This window comes from Hemiscyllium ocellatum, chromosome 2 (genome assembly GCF_020745735.1).
Source record: "Hemiscyllium ocellatum isolate sHemOce1 chromosome 2, sHemOce1.pat.X.cur, whole genome shotgun sequence".
Lineage (NCBI taxonomy): Eukaryota > Metazoa > Chordata > Chondrichthyes > Orectolobiformes > Hemiscylliidae > Hemiscyllium > Hemiscyllium ocellatum.
In genome coordinates this window covers 78,577,915-78,603,136 of record NC_083402.1, presented here as the reverse complement: position 1 = coordinate 78,603,136, position 25,222 = coordinate 78,577,915, and the positions used below count along the sequence as shown (strand labels likewise).

Here is a 25,222-nt window from a genome sequence, read left to right as displayed (position 1 = left end):
CGATAATAGATTTCACGCTCTACCTGTGGCAATTCTTCAATAGCAGCAAACCCAACTGCTCTGCCCACCTGACTCCCTGCATCCTTAGGGAAATTGATGCTGCTTGAATAGAGAAGATAAGTATAGGTATTCAACTCTTCCAATCTGCTCCACCATTCAATACTCATGGCTCATTATCCAACTCAGTACACTTTCACACTTACTCTTTGTTCCCTTTAGCCCTAAGAACTATAACTTTTTTCAAAACATTTAAACCTCAAATGTTCTTGGTGGCAGAGAATTCCACTGGCTCACCACTTTCTAGCTGAAGAAAATTCTTCCCAACTCTTCTCAACTATACCCTTAAACCCGTGGGCGGCACGGTGGCACAGTGGTTAGCACAGCTGCCTCACAGCGCCAGAGACCCAGCTTCAATTCCCGCCTCAGGCGACTGACTGTGTGGAGTTTGCACGTTCTCCCCGTGTCTGCGTGGGTTTCCTCTGGGTGCTCCGGTTTCCTCCCACAGTCCAAAGATGTGCGGGTCAGGTGAATTGGCCATGCTAAGTTGCCCGTAGTGTTAGGTAAGGGGTAAATGTATGGGCGGGTTGTGCTTCGGCAGGTCGGTGTGGACTTGTTGGCCCAAAGGGCCTGTTTCCACACTGTAAGTAATCTAAAAACTGTGACCACGAGTTCTGGATTCCATGGTCTTCGGGAACATCCTTCCTGTTTACCCTTTCTAGGCATGACAGAATGTCATAGGTTTCTCTGAGGTCCCCTTTCTTCCTTCCAAACACCAGTGAATGTAGTCCAAGCCAATGCAGTCTCTTTTCATACAGTAGTTCTGCTATCCCAGGAAAGTTGGCCTTTGTCAATGTGACAGCTTATAGATTGCATTTGCATCCCTTGCTGCATTGTTCACTTCATACCTGGGCGATCATGAGGTGATAATCAGTGAAAGTTTACTTTGGATCCATGAGTTCTCAAGGTCTTGTGGAATATTATTACTTGATTATAGTTGTTCTGTTGATCTGCTGGATTTGTAAGGATTGTGCATAGCTGAATATGCTTGCCCAACCACTGGGCTCCTGATTATTATGGGACTCCTTCAAATGGTCACAATATGAAGGTACAACTCCACAATCCTCATATATTTGTCTGCAGCCATTCTATTTTGAGAGTGTGTTGTACAATAACCTCGATACTCTTTCTGCTTACTCATTAAGCACAACGAACTTCTGAACCTTCCAAGACACAACATCTCCCCCTCATTCTGTCCTTGATCATCGGTTTGCCATCTGCGTTGTCCTGCCAACCCGCAATTTACCCCTCCTTGGTGTGCCAACAAATACTGCTGCTTTTAAGGCACTAAAACATTGTCGGAGACCCTCAACATCAAGGTTCACATAGTTATCAGAAACAGGTAAATTGTGAGCACATTCTTTATTTTCCTGTACACAATAGCATATTAGATTAAATTTGTGAATAATCTTCCCTATAGTTAAGTATGATAAAAAAAAGGCCAACACTTGAACAATAGTAGGAAATGCATGTCATCTAAATGGATTAACTTTGTCAATAAATTGCCATGTTCCACTGTGCAAATAGAAATTCAAATAAGTATAGTGTACTTAATAAATAACAATATAACTTTTTGAAAAGAGCATAAATGTGCATTTGACTTTTATTCTTCGTTGCACTTTATAATTATAGTTTGCTACTTACTTCATTTTTCTGATACCATGTTAGCTCTTCCAACGTTGAATATGTCTGCGACTTCTTCACAACATAAAATATGAGATAGCCACTTCCAGCAAGACAACAAAATATAAGAAAATTAGCTAACACGATAAGAAATCTCCTCAAGTGAATGTTTTCATCTTTCTGGTTTTCCTCTTCATCCACAATAGATTCCTGTCAAAATAACGTAAATAAACATATTATATTATAGAGTTGGGTATAGACATGTTTGATGACAGACGGCTCTTAAAACACCTCAGGGTAAAGGGAGACTGAAGGGGCGGACCAGTGTTGTTCCTTCTGTAATGTGTATGAGTGAGGAGTCTGAAATTCATGGAAATGAGGTGGAGTTTGTGAGTAAAACTGAAGATAACAGTTTATGTATTTGCTCAATATACATATCTGAAATAATAATAACATTCATCAGCATTTACCGAACTGGCAGAGATAGGCTTACCAGGAACACCAACAATAGTGAGGATGGGATACCAACGGGTGTGAACAATCATCAGTACAACTTCTGTCTGCAACTCTAAACATGTCCAGTCCCGAGAAAGCCAGGAAAGACCCAAGGATAAACTCCAGTCCATTGTTGGAAAATTCCTGTCTAACGTTCTCAGATTCTGATCCATTCTTAGAACATTTCAGTCTGTTGTTCTATGCCTGTCTTCATTTCCCTCCCTCTGTCGATGCTGAACCCAATCACCTTTGGGATGACACTGCCACTTATACTATAGTATAATAGGTTGAAGGAAGCCACTTATTAATAGAAGATGAAACCCTGCAGTGACCTAAGCTTGATTATTCTACTGTCAGTTGGTCGAGTTTGAAGTGCTGGACTCCTGAGGCCATCTGCTTCTGATCATTATTCCTGCTGTAACCTTTTATTTTATATATTTATGTTTAACTTCAACATTTGTGGGCAGCGCGGTGGCACTGTGGGTAGCACTGCTGCCTCACAGTGCCAGAGACCCAGGTTTATTTCCCGCCTCAGGCAACTGCCTGTGTGGAGTTTGCACATTCTACACTTGTCTGCGTAGGTTTCCTCCAGATGCTCCAGTTTCCTCCCACAGTCCAAAAATGTGCAGGTTAGGTGAATTGGCCATGCTAAATTACCCATGGTGTTAGGTGAAGGGATAAATGTAAGGGAATGGATCTGGGTGGGTTGCTCTTTGGAGGGGCGGTGTGGACTTGTTGGGCCGAAGGGCCTGTTTCCACATTGTAAGTAATCTTATCAAAAAAAAAGGAAACTGCTTCAGCTCAGGTATTACTTTCTTAAAAATGCATGGGCTACCTTTTTAAAGTAATCATTTCTGAACTTTTAGAATTCTTTCCAAAGCCATACTTCTTTCAGCTCGAAGGATAAAGCAGCAGATGTATGGGAACAATAGCTGAAAGTTGCCCTCCAAACCTCACACTGTTCTGACTGGGCACTATAACATTATTCCTCCTCTGTTACTTGGTCAAAATCCTGAAATTCCCTTCTTAAAGCACTATAGATGTACCTACACCACGTGGACTTGAGGATACATGCTTTGATTGTTCAAGAGAATGTAGAGGGAAGCTGTAGTATCAAATAAGGGTCCATTACCAAAGAGTCCATTGGAACAGCATTACAACCACCTTTCTTTTGCAACGTACAATAAATGGGCATTGGTGAAAGAGTTGTGATGACCTAGAGGCAGTGTTTAGTTGAGATGTAACTAAGGATAAGGAAAACACGTGACCAAGTGGTTAAACAAAGACTAATATGAGAGAATGGGATTAAATGGGTGAGTTAGTATCAGCCATGCTTGCAATATGCCATGAGCAGCGTGGGTTTGTGATTGTTGTGTCATAACATTACCAGTGAGCAGCAACATCAGATTGCTAATGCTCATCTGGGTATGCAGCAGTCTTGTAAAGATGGCACTAGTGCCAGAATTGCTGGTCCTTTCTCGAAGATCCTGGCAATGGTGAGTTATTCTAGTAGTAGAATGAGGCAAGAAGTGACTGAGAGGGTGACCATGGGGCAGGATAGGTCATTACTGTGAGTTTGGTAATGTACAGTGAGAGCTGTTGCAAGGCCTTATGAAGAGAAAACCTCTGTGAAGCTCGACAAAATGGACAGTGAAATAAAAGATGTAAGATTCAGCCCTTTAGCACCCTTTTTGGTGCTAAGTTCTGGGAAGGATGGTGTGGTGATTTAGAGCACATACATGACAATGTTGAGTGAATTACTTCATGATGAAATGTAGAAATGCAGTTGACAAACAATTTGACTTAAACTCGTCCAAGCACAGAGAAATCCAGGGGTACACAAGTTTTGAAGGTAGCAAAATAAGTTAAGCAGCCTGCTAAGATCTAAAGAAATAGAAGCTTGGAGCACAAAAGTGAGAAGCTTAGATTAAATTTTTATAAGATATTGATTAGCCTTCAACTGGTGCATTGTGGCCAACTCTTGCCACTGTACTTCAGGAGTACTGTGAAGAAGTTTAACAGATATAATAGAGTAGTGTCAGGAATGAAAGATTTCAAAACTACATTGGGCTAGGGCTCTATTCTATAGAGAAGAAAATGGTAAGGAGGGTATTGTGGAAGTGTTGAAAGTTGCATAAGGTTTTGACAGAGGAATCAATGGCAGAAGTATCAATAACCTAGGTTAAGATAATTAGCAAAAGAATTAAAGGCAACGTGACTTTAAAAAGTAGCAAGCTGTTATGATCTTTAATGTGCTGCTTGAAAGAATGGCAGATTCAGATATAATAGTCATTTTAAAGCATAACTTGGATATAAATTTGGAAGGGGGATATTTGCAGAGCTATGAGCAAAGAGTAGGGGACTGAGACTAATTGAATTGCTTAAATTGAATTGTAATCATATAAATACTGTGGCTACAAGAGCAGCTAAAATGCTAGAAATCCTGTAGCAAGTGACTCACCACCTAACTCCCCAAAGCCATCTACAAGGTACAAGTGAGGACTGTGATGGAATATTCCCCACTTGTCTGGAAGAGCACAGTTCCAACAACATTCAAAGATATTGTCCAAGACAAAGCAGCTCAGTTGATTTATATCACATCTATAAACATTCAGACCCTCCATCACTGAAGACCAGCAGTAACAGTAGGTACCATCATCAAATATGCACTTCAGAAATTCACCAAACATTCTGAGACAACACTGCCTAAACCCCACTAGCATCTAGAAAGACAAGGTAGCAGATACTGTACATGGGAACACCACAACCTGCCATTTCCTCTCCAACACATTCACTGTCCTGACTTGGAAACACGTCAACATTATTTCACTGGTGCTGGCTCAAAGTCTTGGAATATCCTCCTAACAGCAGTTCAACAAGGAGCTCACCATCACCTTCTCAAGAGCAACTCGGGATGAGCAAGATGTGCTCCCCTGAATGATTTAAAAACTACCTCTTTTGAAGGCCTGGTGCAATGAACAACATGGCCTCCTTTGTGTTGTGTTATTCTGTACTCTTCTGCGATTCTATAAACATAAAGTGACTTGCAGAATACTTCAGATTCATTAATCACATAGAGTCATAAAGTCAGAGAGATGCTTAGCACTGAAACAGACCCTTCAGTCCAACTTGTCCATGCCGACCAGATATCCTTAACTAATCTCATCCCATTTGCTCTTAGCCCATATCCCTCTAAACCCTGCCTATTCATATACCCATCCAGTTACTTTTTAAATGTCATAATCCTACTAGCCTCCATCACTTCCTCTGGCAGCTCATTCCATGCATACACCACCCTCTATGTGAAAAAGTTGGCTCTTAGGGCCCTTTTAAATTTTTCCCCTCTCACCCTAAACCTATGTCCGTGAGTTCTGGACACCACCATCATAGGGAAAAGACTTTGTCTACTTATCCTATCCGTGTCCTTCATGATTTTATAAACCTCTGTAAGGTCACCCCTCAGCCTCCAATGTTCCAGGGAGAACAGCCCCAGCCTATTCAGCCTCTCCCTACAGCTCAAATCCTCCAATTTTGGCAACTTCCTTGTAAATCTTTTATGAACCCTTTCAAGTTTCAGAATATCCGTCCAATAGGAAGGAGACCAGAATTGCACACAATATTCCACAAATGGCTAACCAATGTCCTGTTCAGCTGCAACATGACCTCCCAATTCTTATGCTCAATGCTCTGGCTAAGAAAGGAAAGTATACCAAATGCTTTCTTCACTATCTTAACTACCCGCGACTCCACTTTCAAGGAACTAAGAACCTGAACTCCAGGGTCTCTTTGTTCAGCAACAGTCCCCAGGACCTTCCCATTAAGTGTATAAGTCCTGCTAAGATTTGCCTTTCCAAAATGCAGAATCGCTGAGATCTACCACTCAGCCCGTTGGCCCATCTGATCAAGATCCCATTGTATTCTGAGTTAACCTTCTTCGCTGTCCACTACACCTCCAATTTTAGTGTCATCTACAAATTTACTAACGACACTTCCTTTGCTCACATCCAAATCATTTATATAAATGATGAAAAGCAATGGACCCAGCACCGATCCTTGTGGCATACCACTGGTCACAGGCCTCCAGTCTGAAAAGCAGTCATCCACCACTATCCTCTTTCTTCTACCTTCGAGCCAGATCTATATCCAACTGGCTAGTTCTCCCTATATTCCATGAGATTTAACTTTGCTAGCCAGTCTTCAATGAGGAACCTTGTCGAATGCCTTACTCAAGTTCATTTGGATAACGTCCATCGCTCTGTCCTCATCAATCCTCTTTGTTACTTCTTCAAACAACTCAAGTTCATGAAACATGAGACATCTTTATCAAATTTTCTCATTATGGAGCAATCAATAATTTGGAAAAGGTACAGAAAATTATTGAAAATTTAATTTCATAATAAATTCATTCTGCCCTTGAATTTGTACTTTCATGATTAAAAATTATTGTTGCAGCTTGACATATATTTTAGAAAGGAATGTCTAATATGGCTGCAATGAGATGTATTCGGGTGGGGGAGCAAATTTTAGACAATTTTGTAGAATGTCACATCTCAATCCATTTCTGAGAAACTAATATATTTCTGCCAGGAATGGTAAGCAACCACATTTTTATATCACTTTAGCAATGGCAGATTATAAAGATGACATTTTCAAGAACAAACATTCAATACATGAGTCGGGCTGATTAATATCTGAGGTACAACAGAGCAAAAATAATACATCAATCAAGTTTGCAACTTTATTTCACCAAAATTCTTCTTTTTAAATTCTTTGTGAGGTTGCTACTTTAAGTTGTTGCAAACATCAGTTGTCAAAATGAATTAATATTCCCCTTTCACCATCTACCTTCTACCACTATCATTCCCACATTGAAACTGGATAGGAACCCTACCTTCACTAATCCTGCTCAGATTGAATACTGCACTATGTCTTTGTGACTCCGTTAGCATGATCATCGAGAATCAACTAATATAAACATAACTTGGAGGTGCCAGTGTTCAACTGGGGTGGACAAAGTTAAAAATCACACAACAGGTTACAGTCCAATAGGTTTATTTGGAAGCACTAGCTTTCAGAGCACCACACCTTCATCAGGTGGTTATGGAGAATAAGATCCTGATCACAGAATTTACAGCCAAAGGAGTCCAGTATCATGAAGATGTGATACATGAAGTAATTTTAAATTAAATCTTTCATATTTTAAAATTGGATATGCTGGTTTATGTTCTTTGATCTGTAAATCCCAATACTTCTTTTAAATTACATTCTCAAGATAGTTCAGCTTTTCTAACAATAGGTGTGAAGTCTGTCTGTGTCCCATCATAATAAACATGTATAAACATAGTTTTCCTATGTATAAACATAGGAAGATAAATTTCTTATGGCATCATCTAGTGACCTCCATTGACATTGCTACTGTTGTCAAAGACCCAATTATCAATATCATGGGTATCAGCAGGAACTGAAATGGACCTGATGAAGGGCTTATGCTCGAAATGTCGATTCTCCTGCTCCTCAGCTGTTGCCTGACCCGCTGTGCTTTTCCAGCAGCACACTCTCAACTGAAAAGGACCAGCCATTTTAACATTATAGCTACAAAATCAAGCCAGAGACTAGGTTCTCTATAATAAGCGGTTTACCCTAAAGCCCCTAAAGGCCTTTACACTATTTAAGTAGTTGCCAGACAGTGATGTTCATGTCATTTTCTTGGACAATTACAACACCAAAGAAGTGAATACTTTCCAAAAACAGAAGTTTATTTAACCACCAGCTTTTTCACTGGAATCAAGACCTCATATTCTCCACCATCAGCTGTAGCAGCCTATGTACAGGATGCAATGTTGTAACCATTCCCACCCCCACCAAGGTGACTTTAACAGAACCTTCATACTCTGTGCTCTCTACTATCAAGATAGACAACAGCACCAATGTTGAACTGTCTCCTTTTAGTCACATATCATCATGAATTGGATATGTACTGCCATTTCTGCCTGACTTCTGAGTCAATATTCTGGAATACCCAGCTCACACCATTATGTGAGCAATATTGCTATCAGACTACAGTGATTCAAGGAGAAAGCTCATTTCTGAAAAGACAATGGTTTCCTTCATTTCCAGGTAAGCAGAAGAGGAGATTCACTCAAATCAAGATAATTTTCAAATTATCTTACTAAAAAGTCATCATCATTACAAATAATAATGATTTAATTTGCCAGAGTTATAAACTTACCTTAAAGCTAGTTGTAATGGATGCAAACTTGTTATCAGCTGTTTCAGGATTTCCAATGAGGTAATCCCAACTTGTAAACATTTTCCAACTAAAATTGAAATCTCCATCATCTCCATCAACTCCACTCTCTCTTGCATTTCTTGCCATTCTATACAGAATGAAAGTTGTTGACTAAACAGAAATTATTTTATTGAATATTTTGTACATATATCAATACTTGAAATTTGCGCCTACTGCATGGGTTTCAGATAATACTGAAAAATATTTCAAACTCTGTGGTTTATGCAACTTAAAACTTTTGGTTAAAACTGTTCATTAATTATTTTCTCTGAAATAACTGATTTGGCCTATTCCTTGTTGGATTTGACAACATCTGTGCAATTATTCAAACATTCCTTCAAAAGTTTACTTAATACTTACGTTCTGATCACAACCATGAGACTATATCCAAATGATCCCACACCAACCATGAAATAAGACAATGGTAACCTATATTTGAAAACGCCAATCATACGTTCATTATTGTAATATCCATAGAAAAGCGCTGAGTATTTTATATATCCCTGCAAAATACAGAAGCATTTATGTTTTTAGTAATCATTGTATACATATACTTTAAAATGTAATGTTCAGACATGGTCTTACTGCAAATAATGCATATAATCTGGTACTGAATATTTTATTAATCATCCACATATTAATGATTGAATGATGTTTCATTTATGGCTGCCATAACAGCGTGTTTCATGCCACAATTTTTAATGAGGTAATTAGGAAATAATAATTTACTTAGAATATCATAGTATAGTCAGACATTGTCAGCATAACTTAGCAAAATGGAAATCATGTTTGACAAATTAATTAAAGAGAATATCCAAGTTTTCCTCAGTTATATAAGGTTCCAATATCACCAGTAAGAATAATTTAACAAGGCTGCAAAGTAAGATTGACAGGTTAAGTAATTGGAAGCCACTGTAGTAGATGAAGTATAATTAAAATTTATATAATAAATAAAGGTGAAATTTGCCAGAGTCTTGCCAGACCAGGCAAGGGGAGACATTGAGAAGATCCTTTATAGTAACCACAGCCAGTGGTTGTTGGCATCACACTGCATAACTAAACAGCCATCTAAGCTAAGTGACACCCCATACAGCATGAATAGAAAAGAGGAGAAAGTATTTTTGAGATAGTATGAAGAATTTCAATGTTAATGGTCAAAGGATCCTGTGCACTTTCATACAAGAAGTGTAGAAATTTGGTGTATAGTTTATAAAGGCAAATGGCAAAGGGGTTGAAGAAAAAGAACAAGACATTCAAGGAGATTGGAGTACAAGAATAAGGAATTCTTGCTGCATTTGAAAGATCACTTTTGGAGTACTGTAAGCACTTTTGATTTACAGATTTAAAGCAACATAATCGCCTTGGATGTGGTGCAACAAATGTTGAATCAATTGCATCTTTGATGGTGATGTGTATAATCTGAGTGGCTGTAAAATCACTAAGTATGATGTCAAAAGAAGCCTCAGAGCTAAGGAGAGTTTACAAACAAAACAATTCAACAGTTAACAAAGTGAATAGCATGTTGGGTTACATCAGTCAAACATTTGTGTACAAGTTAGACAATGTAACAATGAAAATGATCCAAATCTGAGATTGAAAACACAAGGCCAAGACAATGGTGCTGGAGCCAAAGAGACACAATCCTCAGTTTCAGAGGATCAGAATTATAAAGAACCCTGGATAGACTTGGGCTTTTGACAGTGAAGAATATCAAGATTAAATATATAGAAATATACATGATATATACAAATGTTACCTGGACAATTACTTTAAACCAAATTGTGGGAACACAATTACTGAATGAAGATGAAAAATAGTGATGGATAATTTTAGAGCTGATATCAAGGCATTTGTTTTCACACTATTGCGACTGTATAATATCATGATGCATACATTTTAGAAATATGGTGCTGGATCTTCCAAGAAAATGCCACCCCTCTATTTATGCAAGGAGGGAGCTCCACATTTCTGAGAGGAATTTCTGATCAGGACTTATAGGAAATAAAGAGCATGAAAGCATGGGAAGGGTTAAGGCATGAAGACCACTGGCGATCGGTTGCAAGGGGTTTGTGAAATGCTACATTAGTCAAAAGGTCACTGTGGATGGGATACGAATAGTGGAATGCTCCTACACCAATTAGCAGAGTAAGGTTGAGGTTGAAAGGTCACTATGGCAGGCTGAGATACCAATAGTTAGTAAAGTCAGCCTCACCTGCTAAATATCATCATGGCAGGTTGGGACAGGTCATGACAATAAATATTTAGGACATGATGTTAAATATTAAATTAATTGTTAGTAGAGTCAGCCTGCTTGAGACCCTTGACAATAAATATCTAATCAGTAGTCAGTAGAGCCTGCTTCAGACCCTTGACAGTAAAATATCTAATCATGATATTAGAATAATATTAAGGTCTGGGATGGAAGACCATGGTTGCAGAGGTGACAGTAAAATGTCTAATTCTGACACTGGAATAATATTAAGTAGAATGTAGGAAAAACCATAGTGGCAGAACTAGAGAGACCATGGGAACTAGCATCATTGGTTTATTGTATAGCTGGACTAAAGTAATTCTGACTAACACAGTTGGGCATGCTGATAAGCTAACAAAAACATGATTAAAAAAAAGTATAAAGAGTCACGGATCCTGAGGTTTGGGGGCATTCAAGAATTTGCTTTCTGAGTGTCACAGTTTTTGTTTGCAAATAAAAGACCTACTCCTTGAAGAACTCTCCACATCTCCTGGTGATTCTCTATATTTTCTCCATGGCAGACCCAGTCAGAAATATAGAGATATACATATTCTGACAGTTCTTTGGTAACACAGAACTATTCTCTGAAATCCCAAACCCCAGACCACCACTTTGAAAACTGTTTTCAAATGGTAAATACATAAGAGAGGTATGATGTTAGGATGAAGGGAGGGTAGGATACCAGATGGGTGCAGGGCTAGGTTGTAAGGTAAGTAGGGTGTCAGTTGAGTAGAGTGCCAAATGGGTCAGGGCAGGGCACCTGAAGAATGATGCCTAGAGTGAGCAGAATATCAGGATGCAAGGTAGCATGGCACGGTAAATGATGCAATGTTTACAGCAGGGCCATGGTGACAGTGGGGTATGTCAAATCCAGAGGAGCAGCTCTTGTTCCAATGGTGGGGTAACAGTTCTCAGGGGTGAGGGCAGCGGCTCATGGCGTGTGGGAAGTGTGTTTGCAGTTGGGGCATATGAACTATGCATGAGGTCAATTGAATGATAATTCAAGAGTTAGACCGTGCACTTAACAGACCATATTGTTCTGGACTAGCTATTTGACTGCTCTCACTGAAACCCTTCAAATTCTCTGATTTAATTCTGGACTTTTGGAAGGATCCAGGTGAAGAGGAATTGCCCAGTGGAATCTTCAATTTCTTGGGCAATTGCCTCAGAGTTTGGTATGATGGTCTCTACAGTCTCATATGCAACTCTTATCTATCTGGAAGTTTAACTCAAAAACAGAAACTGCTGGATCAACTCAGCATGGCTGACAGCATCTACATTAACATTTCAAGTCCATTGACTCTTCATCCATTCTGAAGAGTCTGAAGAAGACTCCCCATGGATGCTGCCAGACTTGTTGAGTTTCTCCAGCAATTTCTGTTTTTATTTTCATATCTCCAGTTTCTGCAGTTCTTTGTTTTTTTTTCTCTTTGTTTTATAATGCTGGAATAATGGCTGTCTGGTCATCCGATTCCAGGCCATTATTTAGTTTATGGATTGAAATTTTTATATATATAATAACTGAATATAGCTTTTGAGAACTTGATAAACAGACCTAAAGTAATTGCAATTCAAAGGGCAACATTTATTTGCTTAATAAGGCCAGAAATGGAATTGGGAAAATACGAAGCAATGGATAATCCCTCTCTGGGATTCTTGAAGGAGGTGGGAAGAATACATCTGTCCATAAGGAGTTTAAATTATGCTTATGGATTTTCAGAACAAAGGAAAAGTTTGACAATTGAAGATAGCTACTTTAAAACTTTAATCTAGTGTATCACAGGAATGCTACATTGCTGTGGGGACAGATTCCAGGGCAGTTTTCTTGTTTTAAAGTTTATTTATGAGCTTTTCCACAGAAGCATTTTTTGAATCTTGAGAGCATGTTTGGGAGACAAACAGAGACATAATATGTCAGAAGCAGTAAATCAGTAGCACAGGGGCAAGGAGTGATCAAGTTTGTTTCGGAGTCACTCTGCAAGAAAGCAGTGAAGTCCATGGTAGGTGACACTCCAATACAGCACTGAGGGACGGCTGTGCTGTCAAAGGTTACATCTTTCAGATCAAACACTAAACCAAGTGAGCATCTCCCCTCTCACGTGGATTTATGAGTTCCCATAGCACTCTTTTCAAGAAGAGCTGGAAACGTATCTCCATGGATGTGGCACATATTTATCCCTCAAGCAATATTACACAACCAAGCTTTTTGGTCATTATCACACTTCTGTTTGCGTGAGCTTCTCATGTGCAAAGTGGCTATGTATTTCCCATGTATTGCAACAGTGTGTACACTCCAAAGGTACACTTCAACGACTGTAAGGCACTTCGAGCCATCAATTGTCCTGAAACACACTTATAAATTCAAGTTTTCTTATTTCTCTCACAAACAGTATCAATTTGTGGAAAAGAAATTCCATATACATAGTAGAGGCAAAACCTTTGAAAATGTTGGCAAGCAATTGGATGATACAATTGTGCGAAGTTATTGATAGCTTATTAGCAATTCTGCAGGCTCACCCCAAACTCCCAAAGTACTGAGAAATCCATAGCAGTTGGCTGTTCTTTCCTTGGCACAGTTTTCCGAGGTATGCTGCCATATGGTAGACCCATCAACACCTAAAGTTGTAATAAAGGTGCATAAGATGTTATTATCATATTTTAAATTTTGGATCTTTTTTAGAGGTAGGTGGATTTGGGGGGTTCAGCTCTGTGGAGGTAACATTTTATTGAAAGTTCAGAAAATGCAACAGGGACTCTTTTCCAAGAAAGGATGTGATTCAGTCAAGTACCTAGCAAGATACCTGTGCTGTTACTTGACAGAAACTTATGAGTTTTATGATATATAGAGAAAACATACCAGGGCCACTAGTTTAGTTTTGACACCAACTACTGTCTCACAATGTTGTAAGTGCACAGTCTTAGTGAGGGGATGAAGGGATGAGGGGCATGGGAGACAGATTACAGAGGTCAGGGATGACATTTAGAGGTGTCATTGCCTCTGATGATGGGTTCAGGGGTCATAGGGTGGTCTGCCATGTTCCCTGATACTACACTAGTAGAAAGCTTCCTGCTTGATGGTGGTGGTCTGGGACCATTAAATGTCCATTCATGCATCACCTCTGAGTTTCAATAAGACCAAGAGCAGGCTAGTTGCTGAATGATTGGGCAATAGGGTATGGAGGGGGCAGGAAGACCAACATCTGTATTTCATGAGCCTTCAAACTCTCCAAAGGTGAGGCCTAAATCAAGTTCAAGGAGGTATTAGGGCTGATGACCAAAAGCTTGTTTCAAGGGAGAAGTTTTAAGGAGCAGCCCATAGGAGAAAAGAATAAAAACGATTGGAGAGGTTTTGTGAGGAAATGTCTTTAGAATTTCAGACTTTGCAGATGAGGGTGTGATCAGTGGGGTAATTAAAATCAGATATGTCTCTAAAGCCAGAATTGGAGGCATAAAGATCATGGAGGGATTTAAAAGTAAGTATGGGTACCTTAAAATCAAGCTATTGCTTAACTGAATCCAATGTAGGTCAATAAGCATAGATATGATGAGTGACAGGATGAGGTGTGAGTTAGGTCTCAAGACAGAAGAGGTCTGAACGAGCTCAATTTTACAAAGGATAAAAATAACCTGGATGCTAGCTAGGAGTGTACTGAAGTAATTAAGTCCAGATTACAAAGGCAAGAATGTCAGGTGCAGCTACAGTTGAGTGAGACAGTGTAGAATCATGCATTGTTGTGGAGATGGAGCTAGATGCTCATGGATGTTCATCAAATGTGAAGTGAGGAGCTCCATTCATTTTTTAAAAATATAATCTCGTGATTTGATTGTGTAATACGAGAGGATAATTCAAGGATGTTACTGAATTTAATTTCATTTGACAGAAGATGTGAGTGTTACCTTTTAAGTTACAAATAACTTGACATAATTAATCCTGAAGCATATTCAACACTACAGACTTACCTCTGGAATTACAACCAGGCCAAAGGTTAGACTGAAAAGAACCAGATTAATCCCATAGAGCCATCGTAGAAAAATGAAATATGAAGCCACTGAAGAACCAAAGTGACCTGTAATAAAGGAAATATTTCCATAAATCTTAAACAGTTCAAAATTACTTTTAAAAATATGTAGATTAAATGTGCACAATGTCACTCACGCATTCAATCTGTTTACATGCATAAAATTTCAAAGTGAATGACAACAAATAATAGTTTTCGATGCTCAACAACAGGCTGCTCTTACTGAGCATCTTTTGCAAACTAAATAACCTCAGGTCATTTCACAACAAAAGGAAAGGAGGAGGTGTAACTGATCAGGAGTATCAAATAAATTAGGAAAGTGAGCTAAGATATAACTAAAGTTATAAGTTTTGTGGAATATATTACAAGTGGAGGGAGATATAGTGAGTAAGCGAATTTTTCACACAAGGCTCCAGAGTTCCATGAACACAGCTGGGAAGTCACAGGAAGAAGTGATACATAAAAAACCCAAGCAGATAAAATGGAGGTAATTGTTGTTAGCAGGGTTAGCAGCTGAAAGGGTTTACTGACATCACAAGATAAGCTCCATCCAAAAGAACTGTTCCTGGGAGGAGCTAAGTGCTTTTCTCTGTGTACTCACCAAAGTGCATAAGAGGCTTCACAACTTGTATTCGTGAAGTCCACACTCGACTTGCATATTGATAGCAACGAATGTCCATGCGCTCATTTAATGTTGATAACTTGTTTGCAACAGTACTAATCCATAGACGTTCAGTTTAAGCTGCACTGCACCATGGTGTTCGAAGCTACCACCATTGCGTGATTCAGTATTCATTGATTCAATAACTCCCACAGATGAGACACCACGAATGCCAAAGTAGATGGAGATATCATGGAATCTCTAGTCAGCCCAGCTCTCACAAGCATTTTTATTGGGTCTCATGAGAAATGTCTCTTCAATGGAATGACAACTAATTGCCCATCCCTTAGACATTTCATATAAGTAGAAAGCTTAAATAAAGTCTGACAGTTAACTGTCAGTTGTCATTAATTGGAGCATTCTCCTTGGCAACATCTCTACAAATCAGAATCCACTTGATAATCTAGCCACACTCTTCTCTCATGCACTAATAACATTATTTTCCATTTACACTGGTATTTCTTGTGAATTCTCCTGATGAGTGCAAGATGGAAATATTTAATATAATGTGGCTCTTTATCAGCAGTACTCATTGATATTCTACTACACTGTAACTAAAGTAGTAATGTGAACTTAGATTTAAATTGAGCCTGATGTCTCACAAAAGACTATCAGGTATCTCAGATGCTATGTAATTAACTATTAAGCTACATGTAATCAATCCAGTTACTGTGCATTAAGTTCTAGCAAAGATATTGTGTGGGTATCCTACCCAACACAATATCAGTAGCTTAGTCTAAAAGTACCAATAAAGATTGGTGGCAAGGAACCTACCCACTGACATCTGCACTGGTAGCTGCATCGTTAAAACATTTATGAGTTGTTTGAGCATAAAAATCTGAGGGTCGTATATCCAAAATATTAATAGAAGCATCTCTGTAAAATATTACCTCAGAGAATTGCTGACACAATGAGGAGAATTTGAATGAATTCTGGCTAAGTATACACTCATTATGGGTCAGTCCCTAAAAAAATGAATGAACCTTCAAGTTTGTTGCAGCATAAAGGAAGTTCTTGGAGAGAAGTATAAAATTGAACTGAGTTTATAGCTTAACTCATATTGTTAGGGTGACTTGCTTTGTTTATTTCCATTATATAATAAAATTTGTTTTTGTTTAAAAAAGAACATGAAATCTGTGTGCTTCTGCCATAATTACTAGATGTTTAGATTTCTCTTTAAATGTCCATGGTCTCTAGCAGGATCATAGCAATATTTCGCACTTCACTGTCCAGTATTTCCTTGAGAAGGTCACCAAATGTTGTATTTCAAGATAGCTGAAGCCAAAGGGAAGAAGCCAGAGTAAGCACGTAACATCATGATGATTTCAGGTTTCACTTGGTAGCCCGTGGCATTGACTGTATGCACATGGAATTATCAAAATGGCATCCACCATGGCCTGCAGTGCATATATATTCATGTGTAGCGGACACAACTTTGTGCCTAAGATAACAATGGTACCATTGAAAATATAGACATTATGCTACTACATGTTGCTGCTAATATATTCATTTTGCAGATGCAAACTTACTCTCAATTTCTTTTATTTTCATCTCCCAAGGTATACAAGAAGTCTTAAAATTCTCAAAGTCCCTTTTAAATTTGATCCATTTCTAAAATTAAAAGAATGCAAATTATTGTTGGCCGTCCATAGTCCTAAGAAATAGAAATGTATACACTTTAGAATGTAAAGCATGCTTGCGCAGATGGAACCCAGAATGAAAAACTAATTAAAATTATTTGGTTCAAAACATTGTCCACATAGTGTTCCTTTATGCCTTCCTCCTAGCTTCACTGAACTATGGGTTTTGTAAAATAACACTGCATATAAACTAAAAACAAATATTGTTTACATTTATCTTAAACTTGTTATGGAATCAGAACTGATTAGGCATCCAATATATTCCATTAATTGCTTTGTTGTTTTAACATTTGTTGTTAGAACAGGTAATGACAGCATATAAGTAAACTTTTGTTGTTCCAATGTGCTGTGCTACTTTGTGGTAAAATTTGAATTTGTGTCATTACGTGCATTCTGTACTTAGACCACATTAAACAAAAGGCTCAGCCCATCGACCAAACTAAGTTGCAGATTTCTTTTAAAATGATCGTTGAAGCTCACTTGGTCATTTTTTTTTATTTGTTGGAAGGAAATTTACCAAAAGCTGACAATAATTTATTTTATCACATTAGCAATTTCTTACCACAATGTCTATCATTTAAGACAACCACTTGACTTGTTCTATCTAGCTCCTAATTTACAAGTACTTTGAAGTGAGCTCTGAGTTATGAAAGGTTGTGGCGTTGGTTGCTGGGACAGATTATTCTGTAGTCTTCATGAACTGAGATGACACTTGTCTAAGCTAAGCCAATGCCACCAGGTCATCCAATTCTGGTTGGCAGCTTCTTGCATTGTTGAGGGGAGTTCAATCCAGGTGTGGAACTACAAGGAGCCTTAAAGAAGGTGGAAACACTGTTACAGTCATAAGATTCAACAACATCTATGACAGCTCTTTACAACCCCTTGGTGGAAGGCACAAGCCAGATATGTTGCTGATTGGTATCAATGGGCACAGAGCACATAATAAAATATAAATATTGATTAAAATAAAAGGAATGTCAGATACTAACCTTCATCATCATCACTTTGTAGGCATAAAACTTTCTACCTTTTCCCTTCCCAAGAGCACCTTCAAATTTCTCTACAAATGCCTGAGATTCCCTGATAAATGTAAGTTAAAACTGAATTAATAAGACAGCAGCTGAATGAATGATCATTTGCATGTTTAAGAAGAAACATTAAATCAGTTACTTTAATGTAGTAAGTTTCCTTTGCATACGCCAAGCTTTGGTCCTTATAGTTGCTATTAGCTTCTTCTTTTCTTCCACCTCTTCCAAGACCTTGGCAAGTTCACCCTCTGACAAGGAATGTTCACTGTCTGATGAACTTGATGAGGAGCTGCGCCAAAACAGGAGAAAAGGTGTACCAGTTAGAAGCAACTCAAATTCTAGATGAAACTCGGGGTAATTATTCGGGGAGATTTTCATTTTTACTGCCTGGTTAGGTAATACCCGTGGAGACTATAAGAAGGAAACTGGCAGGGAAGATTGCATGCTTCTGACAGAATTACATTACCATTCATTTCTACAAGCCAGAAACCTATAAGATTTATGTCCACAAAATATTACTTTATACAGTTAAGTTGTGCAACAAACAACAATGCAAAAGAAATCTGTATAAAACGGTGTAGAGATTGCAGCAAGGTCAGTCAGGTGGACCTTATAGAATATAAGTTCCCTGGTTGGGGCTATCACTTTGGTCCAATCACGGAGCCCTGGCTGACGGTTATAAACAGAAGTGTCAGAGATTCTGTTCACACTGAGAGCTGGCTCTGAGGAAGCTGGACCAGTGTCAAGTACTATGCACATGTAAATAAAGGTAGACTCGGTGATGGGATACCGGTCTCTGTGGAGCTATTTCACTGGAAACGGGAGAGAAAAATATACTCCTGAAGAAATTTGCTTTGCAACATTTGTGTTTGAGTTTGGATGAACATTTCTGCCATCATGCTGTTATTTGGGAAGCTTGACTTGTTCAATTCCATTGTCAACGTCTGGGCTCAATATGTGGAAAGACTGTGTTATTTTTTTCCAGGCAAATGATATTGGAGGAGATGAAAAACAAAGTGTAATTCTCCTGACGGCTTGTGGACTTATAGCTCTTTTGGTTATTAGGTGTCTAACATTTCCTGAAGCACCATACACCAAAGCATTTCAAGAATTGATGGATTTAGTTACGGAATATTATAACATCAAGTCTCCTCTAATTCTCAGATGCTTTCAATTTTACTCAGCAGTTCAAAAACCAGGGGGATCCGTGTTGCGATTTTTGTTGAGGTTAAGACAACTGGCAGAGGAATATGACTTTGGTTTAACCTTTAATGAGATGCTGTGTGACCGTTGGTATGTTCAATTAATGATGTAACCATGCAAACGTGCCGACTAGCTGAAGCCCAACTGGACTTCAAACAGTTACTACACTGGCTTTGTCACTGGAAATGTGGAAAGTGGAGCACATGATTTATAGGGTATGCCAATAGGAGTGGACACCTTGCCAGTAAAGCACAGTACAGGCCCTTCAGCTCTTGATGTTGTGCCAACTTTTTATCCTACTCTAAGATCAAACCTACACAACCTTCATTTTGCTATCATCCATGTGCCTATCCAGTAGTTGTTTAAATGTTTGTAATGTATCTGACTCTATTACTACTACTAGCACCCACCATTCTCTGTGTAAAGAACCTACCTCTGACATCTCACCTAAACCTTCCTCAAATCATCTTAAAATTATTCCCGCTAGAGATTGCCATTTCCACCCTGGGAAAAAAGTCTCTGGCTATTCACTCTATCAATGCATCTTATCATCTTGTATATCGCTATCTAATCACCTCTCATCCTTCTTCGCTCCAATGAGAAAAGCCCTCGCTCCCTTATCCTTATTTTATAAGACTTGCCCTCTAGTCCAGACAACAACCTGGTAAATATTCTCTGCACCCTCTCTGAAGCTTCCACACCCTTCCTATAATGAGGTGACCAGAACTGAATACAATATTCCAAGTGTGGTCTAACCATGTCGCTACAGAACTGCAGCATAACCTCACAGCTCTTAAACTCAATCCCTCTGCTAATTAAAGCCAACGCACCATACACCTTCTTAACAAATCTATCAACTTGGCTGACAACTTTGAGGAATCTATAGACATGGATGCCAAGATCCTTCTGTTCCTTCACCTGCTAAGAATCTTGCCTTTAATTCTGTATTCTGCATTCAAATTCAACCTTCCAAAATGAATCAGTTCACAATTTTCTAGGTTGAATTCCATCTGCCACTTATTAGCCCAGTTCTGCATCCTGTCAATGTCCCATTGCAACCTACAACAGCCCTCCACACTATCCACCACTCCACCAACCTTTGTGTCATTACTAACCCACCATTCCACTTCCTCATCCAAGTTGGTGAATTATTACAGAAAGTTCATACATAACCTGGGCTCTAGCCTGGCATTCTGACATCTGCTATTGAAAAAGGGTCAGCCTTAGAAATGGTCTCATAGCCTAGATATGGACCTTTAAGCAATGAAGAAGCAACTATCATTGTCTAAGGTGTTGGCACATTATGATCCCAAGTGATCTAGTGTTGACATGCGATGCATCCCCATACATCACTCTAAGGTAGTGTTGGCTCATAGATGTCCCAATAGAGAGGAACTCCTAAAAGCCTATGCCTCTTGAACTTTGGTGATGCAGAGTTAAAATAGGCCCAGATAAAGACAGTAGGTTTGTCAGTAATCTTTTGATATGAGAAACTTCTACCAATACCTTTAGCACAAAAATTTGTAATAGTACCAGACAACAAATTCCTGCTAGGGCTGTTCAAAGAGGATAAGGCATTGCCACCCTTAGTTTCAGGTTGAATTCAGCTGTGCGCTCTAATTCTAAGGGCAAACCATTCCAAGTTGGAACACCTTCCAGGAGGCCAAGTGGCAAATGCAGATGCCTTGAGCCACCTCCCACTCGCAGATACATCACTGATGGTGCCACCACTGGAATAGACCATTCTGGTTTTAAACTTTCTGGACACATTTCCAGTCTCCACTAACAATATCAGACCGTGGGCACAAAAAGGTGTGAAGGAACAGAGGGATCTTGCGATCCATGTCCATAGATTCCTAAACTTGCCACCCAAGTTGATAGTCCTGACAATATTAAAACAGCTGGCAGTGATGAGGGAAGCAAAAGGTCTATTACAACCAGAATTGAAACCTTTCTGGACCCGGCGAGACCAGATCACAGTACATGACAGCATTTGATTATGGAGAGCAAGAATGATTGTCCTGAGCAAAGGTTGCCGCCAGATATTGGCTGAACTCTACCAGAGTCATCCAGGGGTTTCCCAATGAAGATATTGGTGAGAAGTTATGTCTGGCGGCCAGGATTGGATGCAGACTTAGCTGCATTGGTGAGGCAATGCCCAGAGTGCCAACAAGGACAATGATTATGGCCAGTATCTCCCCCCCATAATCATGGGAATGGCTGGGTAAACCCTGGACCCAGTTTCACATCGACTTTGCAGGTCCTTTCTTGGGCGGAACGTTCTTAGTCATTGTGATGCCCACTCAAAGGAGTTGGATGTTCATAGAGTTCATTTGTCAAAGTTAAGGATAACGATACAAAAGCTGCGAGTATCTTTTGCAGGGACTCACAGAGGTGTTGGCCACAGACACCAGGGAATTCAAGTATTTCCTAAAATCAAATGGCATTTAAGCTCAGCTCCATACCCTCCACCATCTAATGGTCTGTTGGAAGGAGAAGTCCAAACTTTGAAGGCAGCCTGAAAGAAATAGCAGACAACTTCACTCAATGCCAAACTGAGCTGATTCCTATTTGATTATCATAACATACCTCAAGCAACAACAGGGATAGCTCTGCAGAATTGCTAATGGGGAGCAGTCACAGCACCAGGTTAAATCTGATCTTCCCAGATCTGGAGAAAAGGGTGAAACGGCATGAGGAACGCCAAAGCAGGCACAAGACTCCACTAAGCAAGAGAAACAGTTTACTTCAGGGGACGAAGGTTAGTGTAGGAACCATGGGAATGGCCTGGTGTGGATAAGAGGCATGGTCAGCATGAGGGGGAAAGTGAGGACTGCAGCACGGTCAGCGCGAGGTCAGGTCCCGTGACATACACAGACCTGAACAAACATGTGAACCACATGAAAGCTACAAACTCACAAAAGGGGCAAATGCAAAACATACCCAGCCCTCAGAACAGCCACAATGGCTGTCACGACCATCCACCTAATGTTAAAGAAACCTCGGAGTTGAAGATGGAGACACACTAAGATGGATGTCACAGCATCAACAGCTTTACCACCTGAAGAAGAGATAAGTTTCTTCTGAGATGCTCCGGGGTAAGAGGAGAGCTTTAGTCTGATACACACTGCCTGTATCCGAGGCTGAGAGAGGAACTGGATCCGACCCAGAAGAAGCTACAAGAACAGGCCCACGTCCCTGAATTAGAGGGGGAGGGCTTTAGTGATTGTATTGAGGTCAGCCAGGTGGACCTCTAGAATATGAGTTCCCTGAATGGGGCTATTAACCTGGTTCAATCAGGGAGCCTTAGCTTACAGGTATAAACAGGAATATGTCCCTATCAGGCTTTGCTTTTTACTGATTCCTGGCCACATGGTGCTTTTTTCTGGTGGTGGAAATATTGAATAAAATTATTTGCAGAATGGAGTCTTCACTGAGTCCCTGGACTTACACATACACACAACACAAATGCTGTGGGGAAAAATCAGCACAATTGCTGTGTAGTAGTGGAGTTTCAGAAGTCCTGTTCACTCTGAGAGCTGGCTCTGAGGAAGCCGGACCAGTGTCAAGTACTATGCACGTGTCAATAAAGGATGACTCAATAATGGGATATCAGCTTCTGTGGAGTTATTTCGAACTGTGAGTAATATTTACACTGCTGTGAACTGCCACTACAACCCCAAAGCATAAAAGAGACCAGATAAAATGCCTGGAAGTGATTTATCTTCTTTATGCTGCAGTAAACTAACTACTCGTGGCAAACAGAAATGGATGTTGCCAATCTTGATGAATCCTGAAGCTAACCATTTTCTTCACTGGCTGCAGGTATGCTGTGAATACACTTATACAAAAGAGTAGTGTAGAATTGCTTTTCTGACTCCACCAACTCTCATCTTGCCGAAAAAGTCAATGCATTAACAAATAAAAATCAAACATGTTTTTTTAAAAGCAGCCGTGTATATCAGCCTTGGCTCAGTGATAGCACTGTCACTTTTGTTCAAAGGTTGTGGGTTTAAGTCCCATTCCAAAAACCTGAATTCAAAATGGTACTTGACAGGTCAAGGGATGGGATATACTGTCAGTAGAACAATCTGTCCACAAGGTATCAAACAGAAGCCCCCTTTTGCTCCCTTAGACGGATGCAAAAGTGTCCATGAATTTATTTGAAAAGAAGTTGTGTTTTCCAAATGTCATGCTCAATATTATTCCTCAACCAATATCATTTTAAAGTGGCTGTATTTCCATAGGGTTTTAGAGGGGCTTCCCATGTATAAATTGGCATCTATGCTTGTCTGTATAATAGTGAATGCATTTCAATGAAAGAGTGTGGTGCTGGAAAAGCACAGCTGGTCGTTCAGAATCCAAGGAGCAAGAGAATTGATGTTTTGGGCAAAAGCCCTTCATCAGATCTCCAGCACCTGCAGTCCTCACTTTCTCCTAGTGAATACATTTCATAACTACTTCATTGAGTATAACATGATGTAGAATGTCTTAAGGTTATGAAAGGTGCTATATGCCAGCATTCCATTAGGAACAGTGTATGTCCTGCTTATGCACGTGAACAGTAAGTTGAAGTTGTTAGTGTCACCACTTGCACCTACACCACACTGTAACTGGACGTTAGAAGCAGAAGTGGCTTCACCTTTTCTGTCCCACTCTCCATTCCACTTGTCACCCTGTTTGTCATCCCTATTCTCCACCCCCTTTGCCACTCCTCTCACTGCCTGTCTCACCAATCTGCTCTCTGCTTCCCTTGGTGATTTGGTCTCGTGCTTTGGTGTGAACAATTTTCATCCCAACTCCTGCATCTAAATTTTGTAACTCCTGTGCTAAAATAGATAGATTAGTTGCCACAATGTCTTTAGCAGTGAAATTTAGAGACTGAACAGTTCTGGTGTTCTACAAATTGTTATATGGCAGTGTTTTTGCAGGAATCACAAGCACTGTAATGACATGTGTGGTGAGTGCCCGACTCCCCATAGTTGGGTTGGGAGCAAATATGGTCATCAATGAACTCAATACCAATCTTTAATTAACCCACATGTGTTCAGTTTACTATTAACCATATCCCAACCTATCATTTTCCTACCACTGAAGTTAAACAGAACTTCTCTGTGATTGCTTCATCATGGGAAAAATGTGATAAGTGTGGAGGGAACATAACAAGGAGGATACACTTGCTGGATGATAACTACTATTATTGTGAGAGGAATCGAACATAAAAATAAGTATGTTTTGCTTGAGTTACACAGTGTTTTGGTGATGCCACATAGAGTCTTAGAGTCATACAGCTTGGAAACAGACCCTTCGGTCTCACTTGTCCATGCCTGATATAATCCCAAACTCAACTAGTCCCACCTGCCTGCTCCTGGCCCATATTCCTCCAAACCCTTCCAGTCATGGACTTATCCAAATGTCTTTTAAACATTGTATTTGTACCCACATCCACCACTTCCTCAGGAAGTTCATTCCACATGAAAGCCACCCGCTGTGTAAAAAGGTTGCCCTTCATGTCTTTTTAAAATCTCTCGCCTCTCACTTAAAAAAAATGTGCCCTCTAGTCTTGAAATCCCCCATCAGTTTTGGTCTCCTTATGTAAAGAAGAATGCAAATATATGCAAGATCATTCAGAGAAGTTTTACAGGATTGGAATCTAGAATGCAAATGTCGCTTGATAAGGAAAGATTGGATAGACTGATCTAGTTTCTGCTCGGGTTTTGAAGAATAGGGACATTGTGGAGTTTACAAGAGCCTGAAAGGTCTTGACAAGGTGGATGTGGAAAACATATTAATTCTTTTCAGTGGATCCAGAACTAAGGGATGAGGGTTTTATTTTTCTCTCACACAATTTTACCACTTTGAACCCTTCTGTTTCAGAAGGCAGTGAGAATGGTGGGGTCATGGGATATTTCTAAGGCAGATAATTCTTGTGAGGTAAGGGAAATACAGTTTATTG

At 39.6% G+C, this 25,222-nt stretch overlaps 1 protein-coding gene across 1 annotated transcript in view; it reads right to left on the bottom strand.

Annotated features, from left to right (window-relative positions):
• The window catches only part of LOC132825892 (transmembrane channel-like protein 2-A), a 98,050-nt gene that overhangs the window by 53,522 nt on the left and 19,306 nt on the right, over positions 1–25,222 (bottom strand). The window contains exons 3-10 of the mRNA XM_060841505.1: positions 18,206–18,352; positions 18,025–18,115; positions 16,925–17,006; positions 14,676–14,782; positions 13,233–13,331; positions 8,825–8,967; positions 8,405–8,552; positions 1,702–1,890 (exon numbers count right to left, since the gene is read on the bottom strand). Of these exons, the coding sequence (XP_060697488.1) occupies positions 1,702–1,890; positions 8,405–8,552; positions 8,825–8,967; positions 13,233–13,331; positions 14,676–14,782; positions 16,925–17,006; positions 18,025–18,115; positions 18,206–18,352 (1,006 nt within the window). The remainder of the gene's footprint in view (positions 1–1,701; positions 1,891–8,404; positions 8,553–8,824; positions 8,968–13,232; positions 13,332–14,675; positions 14,783–16,924; positions 17,007–18,024; positions 18,116–18,205; positions 18,353–25,222) is intronic.